General features: G+C 48.5%; 1 protein-coding gene across 6 annotated transcripts; it reads left to right on the top strand.

Annotated features, from left to right (window-relative positions):
* The first annotated feature begins 992 nt into the window (after positions 1-992).
* LOC135262788 (vascular endothelial zinc finger 1-like) lies at positions 993-24,518 on the top strand. Of its 6 annotated transcripts, none has more exons than XM_064350027.1 (7): positions 993-1,142; positions 6,913-7,041; positions 11,028-11,851; positions 14,173-14,242; positions 18,148-18,313; positions 21,362-21,403; positions 22,100-24,518. In XM_064350027.1, exons 1-7 carry the CDS (start codon positions 1,110-1,112, stop codon positions 22,432-22,434), a joined length of 1,599 nt encoding a protein of 532 aa, XP_064206097.1. In that variant the 5' UTR covers positions 993-1,109; the 3' UTR covers positions 22,435-24,518. The 6 variants fall into 6 exon arrangements, with proteins under 6 accessions (XP_064206097.1, XP_064206096.1, XP_064206099.1 ...); XM_064350026.1 differs by having other exon boundaries at positions 22,070-24,518; XM_064350029.1 differs by lacking the exon at positions 21,362-21,403.
* Positions 24,519-25,501: the final 983 nt, after the last annotated feature.

Genomic DNA, 25,501 nt, shown 5'->3' with positions numbered 1-25,501 from the left:
ATGTACGCACTAATTGTTTGTACTCTTACAGTACTTGCCATGTATGACCAGATCTTGGCTTTGGTTTGCTCAAGAACTTGCCTGATTTAAAAAAAGGATACTAACAAAGTGTTAACATGTTTATTTGGTCAAAGTGGAAGAGTACCCCCTACTGGCTCATGACTCCCAGGAGCCACCATGCTTTTTCTGATCTTACAGAAACAGGTAAGGTGGTATTATGCAGGATTTGGGGTGCATATATATATATATATATATAATTACTGTGGAATACGTTTACATCACATTTTTCTCTATTCTATTTTTTTGTGCTATACAACAATGAATTGTGTAACAGCAGGCTTTGCACATAGGCAAGTAATTCCTAATTATGAAACACGAAGCTTAAAATAGAAGTTGTGGGTGTTTAGTAAGCCGGAGAAATCTTTGCAAAAGCATGATCGCAGAGAAATGGAACGACCTTCCTTTGCAAATGTTCTGTGTAGCCAGTTTATTAAATATTTCGTAACTTGCCAAAATTATTCTGTTATTTCCCCTGTAAAATCCATTCAACTGCAGCCCGATGTCGTAAATTAAATTTATTTGTTTAGCTTTGTAAAATGAATGTTAAAGGCATGATAACTCTTGCGCACAGCGGATTAATACAAAATTATCGCTGCGAAATAAGATACATCTAGCAACTGATGTAACCGGTGTATTGTAACAAAGTCAAAACCTTCCGAATTAAAGAATATACTGTTTAATAGCCTTAGCAATGGCAAATAAAAATGAACTCTTTGCCATCTTTCAAATGCCCCCTGCTGGACCAATGGGACGTCCGCGAAGGGGGGGTTTAGAAAACCAATATTGTTTTGTTCAGGATAAATCTCGCACTAAGTTTTAAGTAATTTGATGTATTTTACAGATTCAGTACTAATATCGTGTGCGCTATGCTGCGCACACAATAGTACTCCGACAATGCAAACATATTATTGGGATAGAAAGTCAGTATTTACCCAAAATCCTTCTAAAATGGATTGCCCCAAGGGTTACAGGAAGTTGTAGCAGCTGCCATGTTTAGCTGCTTTGTTGTAGATTTCTTGTAGGTTTCCTGCAGATTTCAAAGTGTTGCAATGGAACCGAGCTGGAGTACATTTTTATTTCAGGTAAGGAAACTATTCAAAGCGAAAATTAACATATTTGAATGAACTACTATTAATTCCCGAGTGCCCTGTGGTCCGCTTAGGTTTTCGAAAGATTTAATTTTAGCTAAAGCAATCCAAGCAAAACAATGGTACATCAATCCCAGGCTTCCAGCTGTGAGGTAGGGCATGACGCTTGGAAAAAATCTGATCTATTTTCTTTCCACGGATTTATCTGAAAAGCATAATTACATTTCTGTTTATATCAACGAAACTGCTCTAATAATAGCTATAGTCTGGTGTTTATATATCAAATGTGGGTAGCTAGATAGCGTGCAAGCAGAACATGAGCTGCGAGATCAGTCGTCGCCACTAACGCCACCGCTAGCCACTCTTGTTTTTTCTTTTCTCATAACCGTTGATCAGTTTTATTTGTGGGGATAGGATGAATTTCTATATCAAAATCGCCAATTCCCCTAAAACAGTAATTGCAAGTTATGGAAATAAAGGAAGTCAAATCCACGCGCTTAGCGAATTGCTTCTATTTGCTAGCGAGATAACTTTTTCTTTCCGTCTTATTCAAATGGGTATGTAACCGCGGGTTTAGAACAGGAATTCAAACTATGCATATAAAAGCTGTAATTCTTGAGGTGATTTTTTTTTTTTTAATCATCTACGCTTCAAAACGTGGCCTATATGGGCAGATAATTTCTTCGTGATGGATACTGTTATTAAATGCGAAACCTACTATTTTTAAAAACTTGCTTATATTTTCGACGATTGTCTGGCTATAGTTGTCTAACAGCCGTGTATTGAGACCTCTAACGTTAGCTAGCAAACCAACCAGAAATTTTTGCTAGCAAGCCATTTGTTGCAGTTGAATAAACCGATTTATAGAGTGTTCATTTTGTATGGATCCTTTTTTACTTAATAAAGAAAAGGCATGTCTAATTCAGTGGATTTCCTTCAATCGTTCGAGATCGGATTCATAGCTCGGACAGAATTATAAACTTCGTAAATTTGTGAACAGTGAGCTAACTTGTATGGCTAATGCAGCATTAACTACCCCTGCTGCGGGAACCATTGCTAGGATAGCTTGCTATAACTCGTTTGTTTGAATCGAACAGTTGCCAGCCATTATTCTTTATAATATTATACTCCAATAATAATATACGCTATATTATTAGTCTAGCTAATTAAATGTGATTTCATAATAAACGTGCTGCCTTGTACTGTATGTAACGCTACTCACGATGGCAACCTACGGTACGACTTTGAATAACATTTATCGATGGCTTGCTCTTTCTGCGAAAACATCCACACCTGGTAAGTGGAAAACACCGGGCCGTTTGAGGGGAAAAAAAATCCATACGAATAGTAAAAAAAAAAAAAAAAAAAGGTAGTTGGCCTTTTGTGTTTATTAAGATGACTCATAAATGGGGATTTTCTGGTACTCCAACGACGGCGCGGTATTATACCTTCTGGCTAACAAGCTGGGCGCCAAGAGAAGGCTGGTATTTTATTCTTTCTGTGAATGCAGTGCATTGAGGTGTTACGAGCTGGGTGGGTAGCTCGCCACTTATCTGCCGGCACGAACGTACTAAGTAGCGGCCTTGGGGGAACTGGAGAGCGGGTTCGATAGCTAACGTAGCAAGATCGGTACGGCTCCAGCACAGGCCGAAGTCAACGAGTCTTGGCACTAACGGTCGTTTTGGAGCAAAGCATTTGTTGCACACCATTGAGTACCGTGCAGTAGGCAGGACTGCCGAAGTCCTTCATACACGAGAAGTTCGATACTGTTAAAGATTTTAGAGAAATGTGTTTAAAAGTAGCAGTTAAGAGGGGCACACGGTCTCCGGCTTCCGTGCGTAATTGCATGTAGTCCGCGGAGTATTTCGGGCGGCCAGGGAAGTTGTGAAATCCCAGATTGTTCCGTGATATGAATCCCACAACACTGTTGCGACCGTTTTGCACAACACTGTGCAGACAATGTCATACGAATTCATTTTCTTCGACTCTAAAACTTAAGGTACACCAAGTCTATTACACGTTGTAAAATATTTGAATGTATCGTTATTATGATATCGATTTAACTGTAGGTACGCATTCCTTACTTGGCCCTTTTCTCCAGACGACAAATTTGAGGTCGGTTACTGATCGCGCAAATATGGACAAATTATTTTGCACGAATACTGGTTTTCCTTAGCTTGTTTTTTTTATATGTAGCAAATTGATAATTGGCTATTGTTTACATTTATCTGTCACTAGGTTGCATTTATTGTGTATTTTCTTAATAAAAGGAATTTCTGCAAACTGCGTATGTTGTGGGATTCTGGACTGGGCAGAAGCCAACGTTCTCCAGATTCCGAGGGCGAAGGGCGACATATTCGAAAGGATATATTCGAACATGTTAGAACTTTCATTTAAAATAAGAGGAAACTTTCGAAATGAGCCTTACCCAGTACCCTGCGCAACCTTAGATCTCTAGCAAAATTATATTTTAGAGTACAGTGCTGTGTGTTTGGCATGGTTTGCTGTGAGCTATAGCTAAGAAGCTTGTGTGCAGAAGAGGGAATCCAGGCAAATCCCTCGAGGGACACTAGCAGCATCTGAAAAATCTCTCTTGTTCTCTCCCTGAAATGATTGTCCTCGGGGCTAGTTCTTATTTCTCTTTGAAGTTTCAGCTCACAGTGACAGGTAGAGCTGTCTATTCCCTGTGTTGTGGAGAAGTGCAGCTGTTGCCAGCTAATTGGTGAGAGTTAAGGGCTTGTGATGAGTGCGTTTTGTGTCTGACTAGGCGGAAATATCAGAAGACCGTATGGCTGAACTCGAAATAGAGAAACTATTTTTGTTGTTCTTGTTTCAAGAACTGTGACTGTGATGAAGAGCTGCGTCTAATGATGCTGCAGGTTTTGACTACTTGCTATATCACCTTTGTTAGGGACACAAGCCATCTCCACTTGGCTTGTTCTTTTGAGGCTGTCAGTGTAACTCTGTAACACTGTGTATATCACTGTGTATATTTAATATTTGAAGTGCTGGTTGAGTATTGAGGAGAGTTCCCCCTCCCCTCCATTCTGACATCAGCTTTTCTATTTTTTGTGTAAAGGATGTGAAAAGGGTCAGGTACTGGTGTTGAAAACCTTTACCATCGGCTCGTGTTTTTATAGCTTAAGCCAGCTGCCAGTCATAGCAGAATGTCAAAGTTGGCCGCACTTTATAAGGAGTGTTTTTCTGGTAAGTGCCCACTAGAGGTCAAATCTGAACATGTAGTGGATTTGGGTTGCCCCGGAGACTTGACACGGCTCCATGTACTTTCCTCCCTAATCAAGTGAAAATGACGGAAGCCCAGCGGTGTGTAGCAGAGTGGGCGTTTTTAGACTGGGGGGGGGGGGGGTGTTGATTGCCCTGTATGAGAGGAGCTCAGTGTTCCTGGCGCTGTGTTGTGCAGGGAGCAGACCTGTGTGAGAGTGGAAGCTGGTGTAATCCCCTTATTGCTCGGCTGTGACCGAGCAGGAGCGCCCGGGTCCGGGTCGGGCTCTGTTAGAAAAAAGCCGCTGCGTGACTCATGCTGCTCATCCAGCGCCTCCGCTCTCGCCCCTCACATACCGGTGATCTCTCCTCTGGGACGCTGGCGGCTGGATGGCAGGGTAATGCGCGCGAGAGCAGCTAAAATGGCTCTCCCTCTCGCCTCCGTGGCCTGCTTGAGCCGAACGCCAGCGCAGCTCATCCCAATACCAGCATCGCTTTTGTTCTCGTTAGATGTTGTGCTGTTTGAGGAACGTGGTGACTGCAGTAGCGTTTCAACATCGCCTCTTCAGACTCCACTGGGATGTTCTCTGCTCCAGTGTGCAGATTTTTAAAGGAGCACGCTACCAGGAAAAACAAGATTTGTTTTTCCTCTAAGCTCCCATTATTACCAATCCTGGAATGTTGAGAAATGCAGAGTTCTTTTTGGATATTTTGGAAACTTATTTCACAAGCCAGTTTCAGGTTGTGGCCACTGGGGACATGTATAGTAGGCCAAATGGCTTTGGGTTTTGTAATAATAAAGCTGAAAATATCTACAGGAACAGCTGTAGAAAGTAAGTTTACATTCTGTAATGTTTAACACTTTGTCTCAAAGGTACATCCACCTTTATGTGATACATTTAAATGACCGTCCATACATACTTGTTCTGAAATGTTTAGACTGAATTAGGCTTTCAAATTCTATTAATAGGCTATAGCAAATGATAGTCTTATTTATAAAACAATTCTCCAGCAAATAATTAAGATCGAACAGTTTCATTCCACAACTTTATTTTGTCTGTTCAAGTAGAAAATCGGAGCAAACTCCGCTCACATACTTTTCATCTGAAGTGTTGATGGTGCGTTGACCAAAAAACAATCGCATAAAAATAGAGATACAAATGGAGGCACACCCACTAATACGCAGATTTTTTTAAAAGTCAGATTTTTTTGCCTACTGAAGTACACTAAATTGCACATAATTTAACACATAACTTACTAAAAAGATCAGTTCCTCAGCATGTACATGTTTATTGTGCAGATGCCAGTGTCGGTTTGCGTCATTGGTGTGAGTACACAGACTATTTTAAGAAATGACGTCAACTGAAAACCACTGGTGCCCCTTCAGCTCCCCCCCGGAAGTAAAATTAGAAGTTGGCCTATGTACTCCTATTTACTGTAGGAAGAGTAAATAACGGATGGTATTTAGTAATGAATAAATAAACGATCCCGACTAGCAAAAGGCTTGTTTTAACCCTGCGTGTGAAGGTTTCCGCTAGAAGAAATGCTAACTGGTGCATATCGTTATCCCAGCTCATGTTTTATCACGCTTTCACGTTAGCCCACTGTCTGATACACAAGCATTTTCCCTTTGCAAGAATTGATTTGCAAGTGATTAAGCCATTGCTGCAGAATGAGCTTTTTGGCACCTTACCTACTTCTTTACTGGATGTTGGCGAACGCGCAGCGGTTTCCTCCCGCTGGTTTACCGTTTGGTTTGCCGTTCGCTGTTTGTGAGGCCCTGACTGGTGAAAGTGGGCCAGCCTCGCTGCCGTGTCAGACTCTGTCCCGGGGGCTGTATTGTTAAGGCGGCGTGGTTTAAAATTATTCCTTCCCCCCGCCCCCACCCCCCCACCCCCCTATTCAGGCTTGGTGTTATTTATCTCGGAGTGACCTCAAGCCTTCACAGTAGATTTGTATCAAAATCATCGGAGCGGCGTGAAAGCGCAGCGGGCGGCGGCGGCGGCCCCTCGGCCCTCGTCTGGGGGCCCCGGCTGTCACCAGCGCTCGCGAGGGGGCCGGGGCTCGGTGGTCCTGGTCGGGACCCCCGCAGGTGCGCCCCTGGAGCAGGTGGGGTCGAAGTGCCGCTCCAAGTCCTAAGCTCCCGGGGTCCATGACAGGTCGGTCGGTCAGTCGGTCGGCTGGTCGGCCCGGTCAGTCGGTGACACAGAGCCGAGAAGGCGAGCTAAAAAGACCGTTTCGGTGAGCGCTGCGGCCAAATTGGCGGCGACGTCGCGGACAAAGACCCCCCGCAGGGCCCCTGAGTGCATCGCCGCTTGGAATCGTGTGTCTCCCACAGTGGAGCAGATAAAAATAAAGGGACACAATGCTAAGGGATTGATTTTTTTTTTTTTTTTTCTCCTCCTCTGCCTGTCCCCCCTGCTGAATGGATGGCTGAACCCGAAAAAGCGGAGGGTCGGGTAACTTAGCCCGGTCCCGCGGAAGGAAGGGCGGGGGCGAGCGAGCGAGCGCGGTGGTCTTAATTGTGCCGTTGCTTCTCCAGGTCCCCGGCTGTGAGAGGAGCGTTTTCGCCGAGGCGCACGCCCGGCCCTCGCTGCGTAAACAGCCCGGACCGAGCGCGGCTTCTGAGGCCCAGCGCATGGCGGCGTGGCAGTTCGGAAAGGCTGCGCAGGTCTGTAGGGGTCCTCTCTCTCTCTCTCTTTTTTTTCTTTTTTTTCCCTCCTTCCTCAGGCCCATGCTTAAGTGCGTTGATGTCACGCCTTTTTGCTTCGTTAGCCAGCAATGCCGCATGTCGCATGTACTGTGTGTGTGTGTTAATAATGGCGGTCCTGAATGAGTTCCAGTGTGTGCTGCTGTGGAGCTAGTCTCTCTTACCCATCTCCACAGTGAGCTTGATTCTACTGTGTGTCCCTTTGAACCTTTTTTTAAAAAATCTGTCAATTTTCAAAATTTTCAATGATATGGACTGTTCTTTGATTAAAAGTGCCCAGCCACTTGTCTGGGGTGTTTTCCTCGCTCCCTCAGAATTGCAGAATCCCCAGCCCTGCTCTGGAGTGCTCAGAAAGCGCTGTGTGAGGGTTGTGAGTGTAAGTGTGAAATCTTTCTGAAAGATGTGCGGCGCGGTGCTGGCTGAGCAGTCTTAAGAAGCTGCGGGGGGAGTTCTCGGCTGCGAGCGCCACTGGGGGGGGGGGAATATTACCGTTCCGGAGACATAAAAATGGAGGCGCTCGCTTGTTTCAGGTTCTCCTTGGGGAGGCCGTGAGGGCAGGAGTGTTGCTTTGGTCGTTTGTGTCGCGCAGTGATTTTTCACAGACTCTAAGCAGCTTTAATTGCGGCTGCACTTGGCGCTGTAGTGTGATAATGGTGAGAGTGTGGGGGGGGGAACAGCCCTCGAATGCGCATAAGAGCAGAGCAGGTTCTCCTTACAGTCCTGTTCCTAAAAATACGGACTCCAGTCTTAGTGCGTCTCTGGCAGAGCTCCTGAGGCTCTGGGGGGCTGTTCGCGTCAGTTCTGAAAGGTGCATGCTGGGTAGATGAGTTTTAATGGCCCCCAGAGTTTTCATTGGCGTAGTCATAAACTTGCTCTCTTCCAGTGAGTGTTGTTCGATGCTTGTGGCATCTTCACCAATTTCTTTTTTTTCAATACTCCCCCTGTCTTCAGTAGGTTTCCATCCCAAATAAATGTATATGGAATGGAGGTCAATGGAGAAAACTCCTCTGCTTAGCTACATTTTATAAGTCTTGAAACCCCCCCCCCCCAGGGACGCATGTCTCCTCTACCTGCTGTGAGAGCTGTCCCCAGGTGAGAGGCCTGTAATGCAGCTGCAGATGCGACAGAGTCACTTTGGGCCCGTGTGGAGTCACTTTGGGCCCGTGTGGAGTCACTTTGGGCCCGTGTGGAGTCACTTTGGGCCCGTGTGGAGTCACTTTGCGGGCCTTGGCGGTGGATCTGGGCTGTGGAGTCATTTCCGTGTCAAGCCGTGTGGCCTGGCCCGTTGGTCACTGGCCCACACGGGCCTGGTCCCCCGGGGAGCTGGCCTGTGGAGTCCGTGGGCCTGTGGTCACGTTGCGCCCGTGGACCGTGCCCGCTGGATCCACCCCCGTCTGGCCCGGTCACGGTCATGGAGTCACTTGTTGAGAGAGCCGTGGGATCCTGGCCTCTAGTCACTCTGGCCACGGAGGAGTCAGCGAGAAGGAGTCACTTCCTGTGAGTCCCTGGGCCCTGTGGATCACTTTGGCCCGTGTGGAGTCACGCCCGCCCGCTCATGCCCGCGTCAGGCAGGCCCCTCTCCCTCGCCCGGCTTCCCTTTGTTCCCGCCACAAAGGCAGACCCCAAATCTTCAGACGCGTCGTCTGTGCACGGCCGCCCCCCCCCCCCCCGCCGGGTCGCACAATGCCTGAGCGCCATCCCGCGGGCCCCGGGGCCTCGTTTGGGCCGCCGCGCAGGGGTCCGGCGCTGCTCTCTCCTCTGGAGCGCTTCTCTGGGCCAGACGGCCAGCTGCACGGCCGCACGCCGCGGGGGGGGGGCGGGTGGGGGGGGATGGGGGGGCGGTGTTTTCCTGTCGTCCCGTGGCAGCGAGCCTGCGTGTGTGCGCTCGCGCTCGCACCTAGCTAACGAGGGAACCGAGGGATATTTTTAGAAGGGAACACCTACAGTGAGTAACCTCCGGGCCTGGCACAGCTCCACCGCCTCCGAGCTCCTGACATGACATCAGCACCGCTGATCATCCGAGCTGAAGCCCCCGCTGTGCATCTGCAGAGCTGGGCACAGTCAGACTCTCTCACACACACGCAAGCACACAGACACACACACACACACACACTCTCTCTCACATACACACACACACACTCACACACACACACACTCTCTCACACACACACACGCTCACACTCTCTCACACACACACACAGACACACACACTCACTCTCTCTCACACACAGACACACACACGCTCACGCGCACACACACACACACACACACACAGACACACACTCTCTCACACTCACACACATGCGCACACACACACATCTCAGCACATCCACCACACTCTCAGCCTCACACATGTACACACACTACCCGTGCAGGCAAAGCTCATGTTGGCACAGTGAGTCGGGGCGGATGAGAGCCGTGTGTCTGGGCGCAGCACGTAGGAGGACAACCTTTCCCTTCAGAGCAGTTTATTCTGTAATATCACATCTCCTCAACGCGGTCTTCCTCCCCGTGACGTGCCCAGCACCTTGCCCCCCCCCCCCCTGGATGGGTGAACAGGGTGCAGACACAGACGCGCACGGCACACGCACTCCGAAAACGAGTCTCTTTCTATTTCGGGTGCGCTGCCTCTGACGCGCTCGCTCCAGCTCAGGGCCCGCAGCCTCCCTTTGGGCCGCCGCGTTCCTGTAGAGCCGGGGGGGTGGGGGGAGGATGAAGTGGCGCGCTGTGCAGGACACACAGGGCTGCCAGTGTTCAGCATCCCCAACGCTACACAAACACGGTGTACCCAGGGCTGTGCAGAGGCACAGGAGCTGCACAGTATCGCTGACGCCTCTCTTTGGACAGACGTGTAACAGTCTCTTCAACTCTTCCCGGACTGAGCTGCCTTTTGAGTGCCTTCGATATCTGATATTATCTATACAAGAACATTCATTGCTACAAAACAGTGATAATTTGCTAAGAGATGAGCACGTGTGTTTCTATGGGGAGAGCCACTAGGTAATGTGAACTGGGAAACTGGTGCCTGTAAAGATGTAGGCTGATCTCCCACAGGTGTCATGGTTATGTAAAAGAGCGGTGATGTAAAACTGACTTCCCTGAATGATGTCACAGACCTGTTACTGTAGGCTGTATCAGTGGAACTGTACGGGCCAGGTCTTCCTTTAGAGTCTGAACTCCTCTCCTGTTCTGAGGCTGAGGAGGGCAAGGTGGGGGGCGGTGCTCCTTCTCGTCTCTAGCGGGCGCAGCATGCGTACGTGTGTGTGTGTGTGTGTGTGTGTGTGTGTGTGTGTGTAGTGACATGTATGTGCGTGAGTACATGTGCACTGGTGCGTGTGTACTGATGTGTGTGTGCGCGTGTATGTGTGTGCCTGTACGTGTGTGTGTGTGTGTGTGTGTGTGTACTGACGTGTGTGTGTGTGTGTGGGTGGGTTATGTGTGCACTGGTGAGTGTGTACTGATGTGTGTGTGCGCGCATTCATTTGTACTGACGTGTGTGTGTGTGTGTGTGTGTGGGTATGTGTGCACTGGTGCGTGTGTACTGACGTGTGTGTTTGTGTTTGTGTGTACTGACGTGCGCGCGCGCGTGTGTGTGTGTGTGTGTGTGTGGGTATGTGTGTACTGATGTGCGTGTGCGTGTGTGTGTGTGTGGGTACGTGTGTACTGACGTGTGTGCGTGTGTGTGTGTGTGGGTACGTGTTGCATGACTGCGTGTGCTGTGCGTGTTGGTGTGTGTGTTGTGTGTGTGTGTGTGTGTGGGTGCGTGTGTACTGACGTGTGTGCGTGTGTGTGTGTGTGGGTACGTGTGCACTGACCTGCGTGTGCGTGTGCGTGTGTGTGTGTGTGTGTGTGTGTGTGGGTACGTGTGTACTGACGTGTGTGTGTGTGTGTGTGTGTGTGTACGTGTGTACTGACGTGTGTGTGCGTGGCTGTCTCCCTCCCTGCAGCAGGCGAATGAAGCCCTGCACCACCAGCACCAGGTGGCCCAGAACAGCCTGCTGCCGCTGCTCAACTCCGGGGCCGAGCCGCAGGACCAGAAGCCCGTGCTGCCCATCCCGCTGGACCAGAAGCCCCCGGTGAGCGCCGCCGAGCTCCTCAAGGACAACGTGGCCAGCGGGACGGGGGGCGGGGGCGGAGGGGGCGGCGGCGGCGGAGGAGGAGGAGGAGGAGGAGGCCCGCCCCACGTGGTGGTGAAGAAGGAGCAGAAGACCAAGACACCCTTCATCTGCGGCTACTGCAACAAGGCCTTCCGGGACAGCTACCACCTGCGCCGGCACGAGTCCTGCCACACCGGCGTCAAGATGGTGTCGCGGCCCAAGAAGGCGGCGCAGTCGGCGCCCACCATGGTGCCGCTCATCTCCACCGTGCCGCGGGAGAGCGGCGGGGGCAACCCCTCCTACATCTCCACCATCGCCGGGATCCTCACCACCGCCACCACCTCGGCGTCCGGCGGCTCCAGCATCATGTCGGCCGCGCCCATGGGCGGGGCACAGCAGCAGCAGCAGCAGCCTCCTCACCAGCAGGGGGCGCCCAAGAAGCCGCCCAAGCCGGTGAAGAAGAACCACGGCTGCGAGATGTGCGGCAAGGCCTTCCGCGACGTCTACCACCTGAACCGCCACAAGCTGTCGCACTCGGACGAGAAGCCCTTCGAGTGCCCCATCTGCCAGCAGCGCTTCAAGCGCAAGGACCGCATGACCTACCACGTGCGCTCGCACGAGGGCGGCGTGCACAAGCCCTACGTCTGCTCCGTGTGCGGGAAGGGCTTCTCCAGGTACGCCGCCCGCCCCCCTCTCTCTCTCTCTCTCTCTCTCTCTCTGGCTGTCTGTTTGTCTGTCTGTCTGTCTCTCTCTCTCTCTCTCTGGCTCTCTCTCTCTCTCTCCTGCTCTCTCTCTCTCTCTCTCTCTCTCTCTCTCTCTCTCTGTGGCTGTCTGTCTGTCTGTCTCTGTCTGTCTCTCTCTCTCTCTCTCTCTCTGGCCGTCTGTGGGGAAGGGCTTCTCCAGGTAAGCTGCCCGCCCCTCTCTCTCTCTCTCTCTGGCTGTCTCTCTCTCTCTCTCTTTCTCTCTCTCTGGCTGTCTCGCTCTCTCTCTCTCTCTGTCTGTCTCTCTCTCTCTGGCTGTCTGTCTGTCTCTCTCTCTCTGGCTCTCTGTCTGTCTGTCTGTCTCTCTCTCTCTCTCTCTGTCTGTCTGTCTGTCTCTCTCTCTCTGGCTCTCTGTCTGTCTGTCTGTCTCTCTCTCTCTCTCTCTTCTGTCTGTCTTCTCTCCTCTCCTCTCTCTCTGGCGTCTGTGGGAGGCTCTAGGTAGCTGCCTTTCTCTCTCTCTGGCTGTCTCTCTCTCTCTGTTCTCTCTCTCGCTGCTCGCTCTCTCTCTCTCGTCTCTCTCTCTCTGGCTGTCTGTCTGTCTCTCTCTCTCTGCTCTCTCTGTCTGTCTGTCTCTCTCTCTCTCTCTGTCTGTCCTGTCTCCTCTCTGTCTGTCTGTCTGTCTGTCTCTCTCTCTCTCTGGCAGTCTGTGGGGTGGGGAAGGGCGTGTGTGTTACACACGCGTGTGTGCGGCCTGTGTAAACAGAGGCGTCGGTCCTGTTCCAGTCAGCCGCTCCGGGCTCTGAGCGCTGCGCTGTGCGGCTCTTAAATGCTCAGTTTGTCTGGCCTTCCCAGGGCGGGCTCGGTGGCCGTTCCTCTTCCAAGTCACCCGATTCGTCGGAAAGCGCCCACGGAAACATCGTGGCCTTTTCAGGGCTTGAGTCAGCATAGGCTGGAGTGCTGCAGAATTTTAACAACTTCTAATTCAGACTGCGATTGGGTCACTCTGTGTGAACCTGTGAGGGCACGGAATACTGTTGTGTGACTGATGCACTTGTCACCTCGTCCCCGGCCAATCACATTAAAGCCGTAGAGGCGCTGAGTGGGTCAGGGTTTTTTTTTTTTTTTTTTTTTAAGTGGTCCTGAAGAGGAGGCTTTGCAGTCAAGCCTGGCAGCTCATTTCAGGCCCGGGTTTTTCCCCTCCCAGAAGCCTCTGCTCCATGTGGGCGTAGGTCCGCCTCGATTTGAGCGTACGGGTACAGCTCGCTCCCCTCAGCCCTGCGAGCGGTCGCAGCCCCCGCACCCGACACAGCTGCTGCCCCTAACCTCCCCCCCTCCCAGCGTCCCGCCATGGTGGTTAGGGCTGGCTGGTGGGGGGCGGGGGGGGGGGGGGGGGTGGAGATTAATTTTGCCACGAGCAATAAAACACACAATGAAAATCTCCCTGCCGAAGGAAGCGCTCCCGCTGCTGCCAGAAAGAGATCTGGGGGGACAAGGGGGGGGGGGGGGGCTGGCTCTCTCAGGGCGGGGGCGGGCGGCTCGATTAGCGCCGCGGCGCTGGAATGCGCTCCCGTGGCCCTTTAAGGGCGATCCGCTTTGAGCGCCGCGCTGCCTCGGAGTCTGCAAAAACCGCGCGCGGGTGACGGGCATCTCTGGGGCATCTCCAGGGCGTCGCCGGGCATCGTCGGGGCGTCGCCGGGCAACTCCGGGGCGTCACCGGGCAACTCCGGGGCCTGGCCGAGGCGCCGTTCCAGCGGGGTGACGCGGGGTAGGAGCGTACCGCGCCACGCTCAGGTCAACGCAGCGCCCCTCACTGCCCGGGAGGGATGACTGCGGGCGGGGTGTCAGGCAGCTGCTGTCACCCTGCGTTAGAAACAGAGGGAGGTGGAAGAGCCAGTCCTCCTGGACCGGGGCCCACTAAAAAGATTCCACTTCTCTCCTTACTGGTAAAAAGCCTTTGCCAGCGTGAAACAGCCAAGGATGTGCTTGGCAGTGTTTGTTTTTATGGGTCTGATGGTGGGGGTTCTCTCATTCCCACAGTGCTCTGTGTCTCAGACTGAGTGGGTCGTGTCCTGTAATGGCTGAAAGGAGGAAGGTGGTTTTGCTCTGGCAGTGTGGTGTTCTGCCCAAGGTTCTGAATGGAATCTAGTTTTATGAGTGGGTTTTAATCAAATGGTTGTATTGGAACATTCTAGTAACCGCGGTTGATTTTTTTGCTTCTGGGTGCAAATGGTGGTGTGTTTTTTGGGGGGGAAAAAAATAAATATATCCTTTACCTTCCTCCTCCTGTTCTCCAGGCCCGACCATCTAAGCTGCCACGTGAAGCACGTTCATTCCACGGAGAGGCCGTTCAAGTGCCAAGTTACGGTAAGAGATCCCCGTCAGCGCCAAGCCCTTCTCAAAAGCTGGTGATTACGCACGAGCCCAGCGGCTGTCACGGCGTATCTAAATTCTTACACGTATTTTAAGTCTTGCCCGATTCCCAATGTTGCTGAACTGCAGTCAGGGCAACATTGGAGATCTCGACCACCTAATGGAAATCCGGGGGGTAACGTGGATCTTTAGTCCATTTTTAACGACCTAAAAGCCTAAAGATGCTTTCGTGAAGTATGAAATTGAATTTCATTAAATTTTACAGGGCAATGTAGAATATGAGTATGATGCTTATATTAAAATAGTATTTACGATCGTAGTTTATTGCCATCACTGTGAGACTGTTGTCTCTGAAATTTCTTGCGTTCAGCCAGAAAGAGATCACTGCCTTGCTTTTCATGAACTTTTGGGGAATGATCTGCTTATACTGGCCCTACGGTGCTGTGAAGGTATTTTCCCCCTTCCTGGTTTCCTCTTATTGCATATTTGTCACGGAATGGATTCAGATCTTTAAACAAAAAGTAATATTAGACAAAGAGAACCTGAGTAAACCCAAAACACATTTTAAAAATTATTTCATTTATTTATTTATTTATTTATTTATTTAGTTAGTCAGTTATCAAACACCCATGTCACCATAACATGTGAAAAATGAATTGCCTCCTTTAACTTAATAACTGGTTGCACCACCTTTAGCAGCAGTAACTGCAACCAAATGTTTCCTGTAATTTGATATCAGTCTTTTTAGTTAGGCCACTCTTCATTGCAGAACTGTTTTCATTCTGACTAATTGGTAGGTCTTTGAGCATGAACTGCTCGTTTCAGGTCCTGCCACGGAATCCCTGTTGGGTCCAGGTCAGGGCTTTGAATAGGCAACTCCAAAACTTTAATGTGGTTTCTTTTCAGCCATTCAGATACACACTTTCTTTCGTTTTTTGGATCATTGTCTTCCTTCAGAACTCAATTACGCTTCAGCATCAGCTCACAGATAGATGACCGAACAATTTTCTGGTACAGAGCAGAATTTGTGGTTATATTCATGGTCAGAATTCACTTAGAGGAAGTCTTCAATGTCCCAAGGCAGTAAAGCATCCCCACACCATCACACTACCACTATCATGTTTGACTGCTGGTATAATGTCCTTGCTGTGAAATGCTGTATTTTCTTTACACCAGACATAATTGTCCAGGCTGTGTTGTCCAGAAAGTTTGACTTTTGACTCATCTGTCCATAGAGCATTATCCCAGAAGGCTTGGAGATCATTCAAGTGCTTTTTTTTTGCAAATGTAACACGAGCATTGGTGTTTCTCTTGGTTAGCAGTGGTTTATACCTTGCTAGTCTCACATGAATGCAATTCTTGCCCAGTCTTTTATTGTGGAGTCATTAACACTGACCTTAGCTCAGGCTAGAGAGGCCTGCAGTTCATTAGATGTTCTTCTGGGATCTTTTGTGACTTTCTGGATGAGTTGTTGCTGCGGCCTTGGAGAGATTTCGGCAGGCCGGGCATGCCTGCCAAGATTCACCACCCCTGTTCCAAGTGTTCTCCATTTGGAAATAATGTCCTTAGAAATGGCTTTGTAACCCTTTCTAGATGATTTATTTCAAAAACTTCTCTGGAATTTCCTTTGATCGTGGCATAGTGTGCTTGTAGAAACATTGTGTTCACTACACTCAGATGTTGAGGTTCAGATTCAACACTGCTGGCTGCAGTCAATCCTTGCTGTGTTTAATTGGCTGAATCTAATTATCAATTGCGTTTGGTTAATTGTTTGAGTAACTAAGGGGGCAAGTTGCTTTTTCACATGGGTGATATGGATGTTAGATGAAATGATTAAAGAAAATTGTTTTGCGTTTCCTCTGTTTCCCTTTAGTACCGCCATATTATCTTTTAATATTACATTTTGTCTAATGATCTGGAACCCCACTCGGTGTGACAAATATGCAGTGATCAGAAAAGGGGCAAATACTTTTTTCACAGCACTGTAATTACGCTGTTATAGGGCTTTAGGGCGGACGAGGGTCACGCGGAGAGCCGTTTTCCGCGCACACACCCCCACAGCAAGCGATCAATCCGTCCAAAAGCACGGATCCTGGGGCCAGTGTGGCGGCGGTTGTGTCTGAGGCGTTCGAGTGCTTGCCCACTCCCAAAGAGCTCCAACGAAATTCTGTGATAGTGACATTTCTGTGGGAAGTGCCGTACAGCGCACCCCTTATGGGGCGCGAGGGGGGATTTTCTAGTTTTTAAAAAGACTTCTAATCAGTCACTGAAAAAAGATGCGCCCCAACTGTGCACCATGCTCCCCGCAGGCCTGTGAACCTTCAGCGCGTTACGATCGCGTGTTGACGTCATGTTTCAGAAAGATAACGGCTCGCAAAGTTTACTTGGGGGCCCAACTTTCCACAGTTTCAGAGTAGCACTGGTCTTGGGGAAACAATTTCAGATATTTTTAATTAAGCCTTTCAAAAACAATTTCATAACGGAGTCCCATAGTTTCCACAGCCCTGTGGTGTAATATGAGTCAGATGGGCTGCACTATTTGTTCTCATTTAAATCAGCCAGTACATGATGATTGACATCTGTTTATTCTATGCAGGCAGGAGAGCTGAACTTTCAGCAGTTAGCATTTAGCTTCCTCGGCACAACGTCCTTCGAATTGGAGTTTGTTTAATTGTGCATTTATTTTAGGTGGACATTAACATTGCTCTGATCTCATTTAAATGCCTTATGCTAATAAATGCTTTCCGTCAACTAATGGAATGGGATGGAACAAATAAACTATATCAAAATTTTAAATGACGATCAAAAATACTTAAAATGGAGATTGTGGGGGGGTGAATAGATTTTTTTTCTATATGAAATGTGCCTGGTGTAGCAATGGATACATGTTGGCCCCACCTGTGGATTGTTTCTTGCAATAGCTTGCAGTGTTTTATTGAAAGGTAAAAGGCCCTTTGTGGCTTCACACATCTGAATGGCTTTTAGTTCCCAGCATTTGGCATTTGCTGCAAGTGCTCATGATGTGGCCTAGCAGTGGAGCACTTGCCCAGACGCATCACTTCTATGATCTTTTGGCAGTCCAGAACTTTCCAACAAAATAACCGGCCTTCTCTGACACTTGTAGATTAGAAAGCACAGTTCATACGTGTTTACATTTTGGCGAGTGTAGTCCAGTGCCGAACCGACATCACATTTCACTCTGGCACCAAGTGGATCAGCGTGAGCCAAGTGAATATTTCAGTTAGTCTGGCACCTAACTGATATTTCAGAAGACTGTAGGGTGGAATTTTAATGGCAGATGTGAAACTGCTCTTTGGGGGTATTTTGGAGGTGAATCACTCTGCCAGACTAAATGTAAAATGAAATTATTTTTAAAGTATATTAGCTCACCTGATGTTTAAAATACACAGCATAGTTTGCCTTGTGCAGATATTTTTGTGATGTAGCGAAGCATTGGGGGAAATTCACCCATTTATGACAGCTGCTTGAGAAATGAGGTGGCTCTCGTTGTCCTAAAAGCTCTCCCAGTTCCTGTAAAAAGTTTGTCTCTTGGAGTCAGACTTTCTTGCTGTCCTGCTTTCGAGACTGTTAAGCCGCTGAACCAACAGTTCAGAAAGTGCTTCCACCCCACTCACAAACATTAGCAATGCGAGGATGGCCCCCACGTCACTGTGACCAAGACTAGAGCAGGGATCAGCAACTCATCAGCTGGTTTTCCACCCTCCCTTAGCCTGGGAGTCAGGTGTGAAGACAGTCTGGTCGATCAGTAGCACCAATTACCCGGGAGAGAAGAAAACCAGGGCTGGATTTGGATTCGAGGGCCAGAGTTGATGATCCCTGGACTTAGAGCCTCTAGCGTTGCTGAGCTGGGCCTGGGCTCTCTGTGTCGTGTGCTGCAGGCCTGCACATCCGCCTTCGCCACCAAAGACAGACTGCGCTCACACATGATCCGACACGAGGGCAAGGTCACCTGCAACATCTGCGGCAAGATGCTGAGCGCGGCCTACATCACCAGCCACCTAAAGACACACGGGCAGGCCAACTTCAACACTTCCTGTAACAAAGGTACGGCAGCCCCCCCCAACACACACACACACATACATACACATGCACACGCATACACGCGCACACACAGGCGCACCACGTCCATCCACCCGGCCCTCTCCCGATAACATTAGTCACACCCTTAAGATTCTGCATGCTGAGGCACGTCTAGGCAGGCGACTTTTTCGCCATCGCGAGTACCCAGACAGACCCAGGAAGGTCGCAGGTTTCTGTGGAGTTATTTTTCTTTTCTTTTTTTTCTCTCCCCATCTCACAAATTCTCTCAGTTATTTGTTTGATCGTTTCAGTGATGTCACAGTTGGCGCATACTGCATTAGTGTAGGCCTATACCATATATACCCTTTATGTGGCACACGTCGTGTTTTTCCTGGCTCGGAATAGGGCTTTAGGTGCCGACTGCGGTGGCGGCAGCTTTGCGCGACAGCGACTGTGGTCGGTCTGGCCTTCCTGCCTCTGTCGCCTCGCTGTGTCGCCTCGCTGTGTCTGTCTACATTTAGAATGTAAAGTTCGCTAAAGTCTTCAGGAGACCCCCCCACAGTTAGATGTAGGCTATAAAAAATTTTTTAAAAAGCATAGCAAAAATGAAAAATTGGAACAATTTAAATGTTGAAGGGTTACACATTGTCAGTGCCAGAATTGGGGGAGGGGAGATACGGCCTATTTTGAAGGATACCGTTGAAAATCGTGTCTATAGTGGACGTGTGAGTGGCAGTTGAGGCTGTCCGCACTCTGCCTACTACCTGATTCTTTCATGCGATCAAGCAGAGTCTGCTGAAGTTAATTTCCCATGTCTAAGGCAGCATGTAAACTTGAAAGCAGTCAAAAGACATTTTGAAATGCAAAATAATTCACGGCCAAATTGTACCAATAAACGCAGAGGGCATTTCTAATTGTTTTCCTTTTCTTGCGCCATTTCTCCTATTTAGGTGGCTTTAAAATGCATAAATAAAAATAGCCCGGCTAAGACACTTCAATGCAGGAGAAACTCTGACGTGGTTGTACTTTGGAATTTGAGAGACTGAACGAGTGTTTGACCGGACTAGGGCAAATGGGTCAGCTCATATATACAGAGTGGTTGTTAGGAGTTAACATGAATCAGGGTTTGATGAGGATTACCTGGCATTGGAAGGCATATTTGGGAGGCGGGGTGTCCCAGTATCAGTCCCTCTGTAAAAGCAGAGAGGGGGGCTGAGCTGTGATTTTTCGGAGGTCTCGCTACCTCGTGCTCCTGTTTGTCAGCGGAAAGGCGTTTCGTCGGGTTGCCAACCTCGTGCTCGGGGATGGCGTGGTCCCTGGGGGGGTGGGGGGGGGGGGGGGGGGGGGGGGTGGGCGGTGAACCGGATGACCTGGCTTGTCGTGTAGCATGTCGCCCCCCAGCAGGGCGGCAGGAAGAGTCCAGGTGTTCTGTTCCGTATCCATGTGTTCCTTGTCACCGCTACACGCTGTTTTAGAAATGACTCATTTGGCGCAAAAAAAAAAGGGAATTTTTTTATTGGATTCCGCTTGGTTCCAGCGTGGTCATGCACTCTTAAGAACTGTGCACAGGTGGAAGCCCGAGCTGGCAGATCATGTCCCCTGAAGTGTGGTCGCTCACATTGGGTTCAGGACATGGAGAAAGATTTTTCTTCCATTTCCAAAGTTTTGTTTGTCAAAATTTCATTCGAAATTCTTCTCAAACCTGATTCACCCCCCGATTTGAATAAATGAATGGAAAAATAAATAGGGTCGATGGAAGCTTAAGTCAGAGGTATTTAATACAGTTTTAATACAAGGGCAAGTCTCATTCCTGCAGCACAGCAGTGCAGTCCCTGTCACTGCGTGTGTACAAGCGAACTTTGACTGACATGTATCGTCGCTGACAGAAATGCGTAGCCCGTGGGACAGACGTGTTCTAAATTTAAACCTGAAGCGCTTTCAACAGCAAATGAGTTTGTGTACGCAGGAGTACGCTCAGGAAAAATGGCCACAAAGCGGTATTCGATACGGCCGGAGAAATGTTTTAATTTCCTCCGCTCATTAAATGTGTTGAGGTGCAGGAGGGGAGGCTGTGAGGAAGATTGGTTTTGACTGAAGAGCTCTCTCATTGGCCTCCTTAGTGTTGGCGGGCCCTCAGCTTTGGGCTTTACTGCTGGGGGATGGGGGGGAGGGGTTACCATATAGAGTAGAGTACAGATAAAACACAGGAAAGCATTTTCCTCTGTTCCATCCCCAACCCCCCCGCACACAATTTCACCTCTTGGTCCGTCCACCCTACGAGAGAGAATTCCAATCATTTCAAAGAGCCTCCTTCATGTTAATCCAGGACTGTTATCAGTTGAGCTGTTTTTGTAAGAGAACAGGATGTTAAGGAGCACAGATCCCCTCCCACACGCTCAGCAGCACATCAAACTCTCTTCCCTGCGCGGTGGAATGAATCATAAAATGAATGTTCTAAGTCTTGCCATATTTTTTTATTTTATTTTTTTTCTTGTCATGTACTGTTGTTGTTCCCCATCTCCCAAATCCGCCCCCCCCTACCCCCCACCCCCCACCCCCCAGCCTGATTAAATTCCGCTAGTGAAAGGCATTTCTCCTCCTCAGGGTGAAACGGAATTGTTTTTAATTCAGCTTTGGAGTGCAGTTCCCATCCCCCGTGTGGAAACACGTTCACAACCTGGCGAGGCTGTTCAGATGATGCCGGAGGAATATTGCATAGTTCGATTACACGGGGCTTAATAGCAGTTAAAGTCAAAACTCGTTGGCGTTGTACAAGACTCAATACCAACCAAGGAGCAAGGGGGGCAGTATAGGGAAAAATAAAAACTTATCCGTCCTCCCCCCTTGAATTCTGAGCTAATAAATTTGGAGTAAGTGGAGGAGGGCTAGTCGGGTCTCTGGACGCTCGCGGTAGACGCGGTTTTCCCGCACGGCTGACCCCAGGGTCCGTGGGGCAGCAGGCCCCAGAGCGAGCGGGCGGCGTTAGCGTTAGCAGCGCAGCGCCCGAGTCGGGGGGCTGGGGGGGGGGAGGCCTTGTCCGTTGTAACCCTGTGTGTCTGTATTCCTGAATAGGGCTAGGGGACTGGCAGTGGAGCTCCACAGGGGTGCGAAAAGGTAATACTGTAGCGTGATAGAAAACCCGCCCCCGCCCCGCCCCCCCCCCCCACTCAACCGAACAATGTGCAGGGGCCCGCGTCTGCACCACAAACACCTCTTTGTCCCGAGCCTTTGTAGCTGTTCCGTATCGACGAATGGAAAGCATGTTAGTGTCATAGAAATCAGGCTTGTGTTTCTTTGGTCCCCCCCCCCCCCAATGCAGCTACAAATGGAAAGTGGGTTAATTTTTTTTTTTTTTAATGCACAGGTGGTTCAGGTCAGGATCACTTGGTCTTTTCTGTACATCATTTTTTTTTTCATTCGTCAGCAATGGGGATCAAGGATAATCGAATAAAAGGCTTAATCCTTAAGTTCTGAAGGTGTCGATGAGTTGAGGTCTTTTTTTCCGTACATTCAAAAAAAAAAAAATGAATCCTCCCCAAAGTGTTTTCCTCATTTTTTTCTGCCCATTTGCATTTGTGTTTTCAATTAATTTTGTTTATGTTGAGGGTACCTATATAGCACTAGCCACATAAGCCTAAATGCAGAACAGTATCTCTTATCCTTTGTTAACCGGGTCCAGGGAGGAAGGGGTGGGCAAGGGGGGTGGGCAAGGGGGGGAGGGGGGAGGGGGGCGGGGGGTGTGCACTCACATTTTTAAAAATGTGTTTGTCTGTTTTGTAGACACTAACGAAGTCTGCAACTCTGCCTCAGCCACACCAGTCACGGCCTCCGCCCCCATCACCACGGCGATGAACCGCGGCAACGTCAGCAGCAACCCGGTCACCATCGCGGCGCAGATGAACATCACCACCAACACGGTCAACATCACCTCGCCCGTCAACCTCCAGCACCCGGTCACCATCACGGGGCCCGTCAACATCGCCTCGGTCAACATCCCCGCCACCGCGCCCATGAACATCGCCCACCCGGTGGCCATCACCACGCCCATGCCCATGAACATCGCCGGGCCCCTCAACATCGCCATGCGGCCCATGGAGAGCATGCCCTTCCTGTCCCAGGTCCTGCCCTCCTCCCCTCCCTGGTAAAAAAGAGAGGGGATGGGGGAGGGGGGGGGAGGAAAAAAAACTCCAGCCCCCAGTCTTCTACCCGATCCATTTCACCAACCCCTCCCCCTGGGCGGCGCCCAGCCCCTCCCTCCATCCCTCCCTCCCTCCCTACTGACTCCACCCCAGATATTAGTGTTTACTTGGTGCAGGGGGGCAGGAGGAGAAGCGTGGCTGCTGCCCCCCTGGCACTCGGCTGCAACAGCAGCAGCGCTGCAGCACGAAAGATTTTACAAAGAATCCTACAGGAGAACGCTAGGGCTGTTTTTTAAAAAATGGTTTTCAGTTTTTAATTTTGGTTTGTTTTGGGCTTTTTAGGCTTTTTGTTTGTTTTTTTTGTTTGTTTTTTAAATCTTGGTCTGAAGGACACTGAGTTTAGGAGGGGGGGGTGTAAGAACGGCGAATGTGATGGGGTGATGGGCGGAGTCGGGCGAACGAAGGGGTGAGGCTCCAAATCCAGCCTCACAGGACGCCGGGACCTCTGGGTTTGGGGAAGGGAAGGGAAGGGAGGGGCTGGGTTTGGGTAAAAGGACAAATGCAATAAGTGTGCATTGCATTAAGTTTCAAAGGATATCTCAGAGTAGTGGGTGTTTCTCATGTTGTTTTTTTAATAGCCTGCTAATCAGTATTTAATGTTTTAAGGAGAAATATGGCAACAAAAGGGACAAAGGCTTCCATTCTGAGGGAAGAATTTTTCATGATGTGTGAAACTTGATTTTTAGCTTTTTATTTTGAGGTACAGTGACTGTATGTTGCCTATGACCTGATAATGTTATCCCTCTCCAATCACTCCATCTTGATCTTTTAACAACATTAAGTCCCTCACTGCTTAAGGTATCTTCAGTTTATTTTTCTTTTGTTTTGGGATGGCTGGAATGTGCTTCTTAGCTGTCAGTGGACATTGGTCATTGAACAGGAGCTGAAGGAGGAGTCTTGCACTGAATGCATATCCCGTGTGTAATGAAATGCCAGTATTATCAAAGATCAAAACTGAGAGTGTTAGGCAACCAGCTGTTAATGTAGATATGGAGGCCATCTAGTGGCCTGCGGAAACCATGCTGAGAGATTGGTCCTAAAGTTCACCAGTTTTGCTATAACAGTTATCATGTTGGTGACGGATTGTAGTTTTACTAGAATTATTTTATACCCATGTTTTTATTTTTTATTTTTTCCTCTGAAGTTCAGGAGCCTGTTAGTAAGGATCTTCTGCTCAGGAATCTTGCAGAGAGTAGCCCAGTAATCTGGTTTGTGTTAAAACAGTGAGTTGATGTCTAACACATAACTTTTATCCTGGACTTTTTTTTATGTTACTTTGTAAATACTTAACACACCGTATACTTTTTTTTTCTTTTTTTTTTTTTTTGGCTAAAAAAAAAAAACTTAGAAGCCCTTCATAGGTCAGGGAGCCAAGAACTTTAGTCACTTTTAATATTGCCGTCCACATTTTAAGGAAAGAAAGGAAAAAAATACAAGTCTGAATGACTTCTGACACGGTTGAATATTCTCATTCAATTCCTTCACAAATTTACCATTGAGCTAAAGCTGCCATGTGGGTTCAGGTTTGTTGGCAATAATTCCTCAGTGTCTTGTGCACCGGGGGCGGGGGGTGGAGAGAAACCAGGAAATGATCAACCATCAGAGGGGGAACTCTGTGTATTCCTAGGATGTAACTGAGAAAGGGTCAGAACCTGGAGAACCGCGGGACTGGACCCCTTCAGCCCTCCGGTTCTGTCTCGCCGGTCGTCTCTCTGAACGTGGCTCGGCGCTTGTGACCCCGTGCCCCAAACGGCGCGGAAGCAAGAGCTCTGAGCCGGTTTGAAAGCCGTTGGCCGTCAGAAACTCCGCATGATTCTGAGGCCTATAGCGTGCCATTTTTGGGTGAACCCCAATGTCTGGTTGCTGTGCAAACCAAGAATGGCTGACAAACTTAAAAAAAAAAAAAAAATTCCCTCTTCTGCCCTCCAGTGTTGCATGAGGAGTGGAGCTTAATAGGGTTTCAATACGTTGCAAGCTCTGAAAAAACCAAACTACAAAAGAGGGATTAAAAAAAACAAGACTCTTTTTTTTTGAAAAGAAAACACTAAAAACTACATTTGGGAGGGTATGAAATACTGAATGGAGTTGATGATAAAAGTTTTGAGCTGCTGAGGTAAAGTAATTCGACGGTGAGCTCTCTGATTTACTACGTGGAGTAATGGCACTGATATTGCTGTCTGGCTCCTGTTGATAGATGCATGGCTGGGGTCATCTTCACATGTCAAACTATCGTCAAAATGCAAGGCTATTTTTTTGAATACGTTGAAGTGTTCTGTAGAACACATCTGCATTACTGTGGTGAACAAATATTGTGTCCTTGCACTCTGTGCGTAAGAGGCGTTGTGTACACCTGTCACAGACACAAGAAAATGCATGAATTGGGATTAACAAGTCTTGCCCTGAAGAGGGAATGGCTTGACAAATCTTTGCTCCTTTTATGCATCATTGATTTGCTTTACAGGGGGAAGTTGACCCTTCTTTTTATCTCAGCTGAATGAAATTGGAAATGCAGTGATTCTTAAAAAAAAAAATGTATTTGGAGAATAAAATAAAACATTGTTAATTTTAGCCATCAAAGATGAATTGGCAGATGTCAGACCCTTGTGAAGGCAGTTGAATGTATATCTTTGTACAAACCCATTTAGTTCTGAGGATGTGGTAGTTATAATAGACACGTGAAAGAAAAAAGTAAGATAACCTTTTATAAATCTTTTGTATTAGAACATTAACAATGGTAATTTTTGTATATATGAAGACTAGGCTTTCTGATTAGCAGAAAGGTAAAACATTCCTACATTTTTTTAAATGTATGTTTGTCAAATAATTATGTAAACATGCCCAATGTTTTATGTGCCTTTTATTTGGGTTGTCTAAATAAAAGAAAACTATAAAACATGCGGGGGAATTGTCTGAATGTTTTCTACGTTCTTAACCTCAAGTTATGAAAGGAAGGCTAAGTATTCCTCCCAAGTATTTTCCATCCACTCAGTAATAATCACAGCTTGGTTTTGTT

This window comes from Anguilla rostrata, chromosome 9 (genome assembly GCF_018555375.3).
Source record: "Anguilla rostrata isolate EN2019 chromosome 9, ASM1855537v3, whole genome shotgun sequence".
In the NCBI taxonomy this organism is placed as follows: domain Eukaryota; kingdom Metazoa; phylum Chordata; class Actinopteri; order Anguilliformes; family Anguillidae; genus Anguilla; species Anguilla rostrata.
This window is presented reverse-complemented; position numbering and strand designations above follow the sequence as displayed.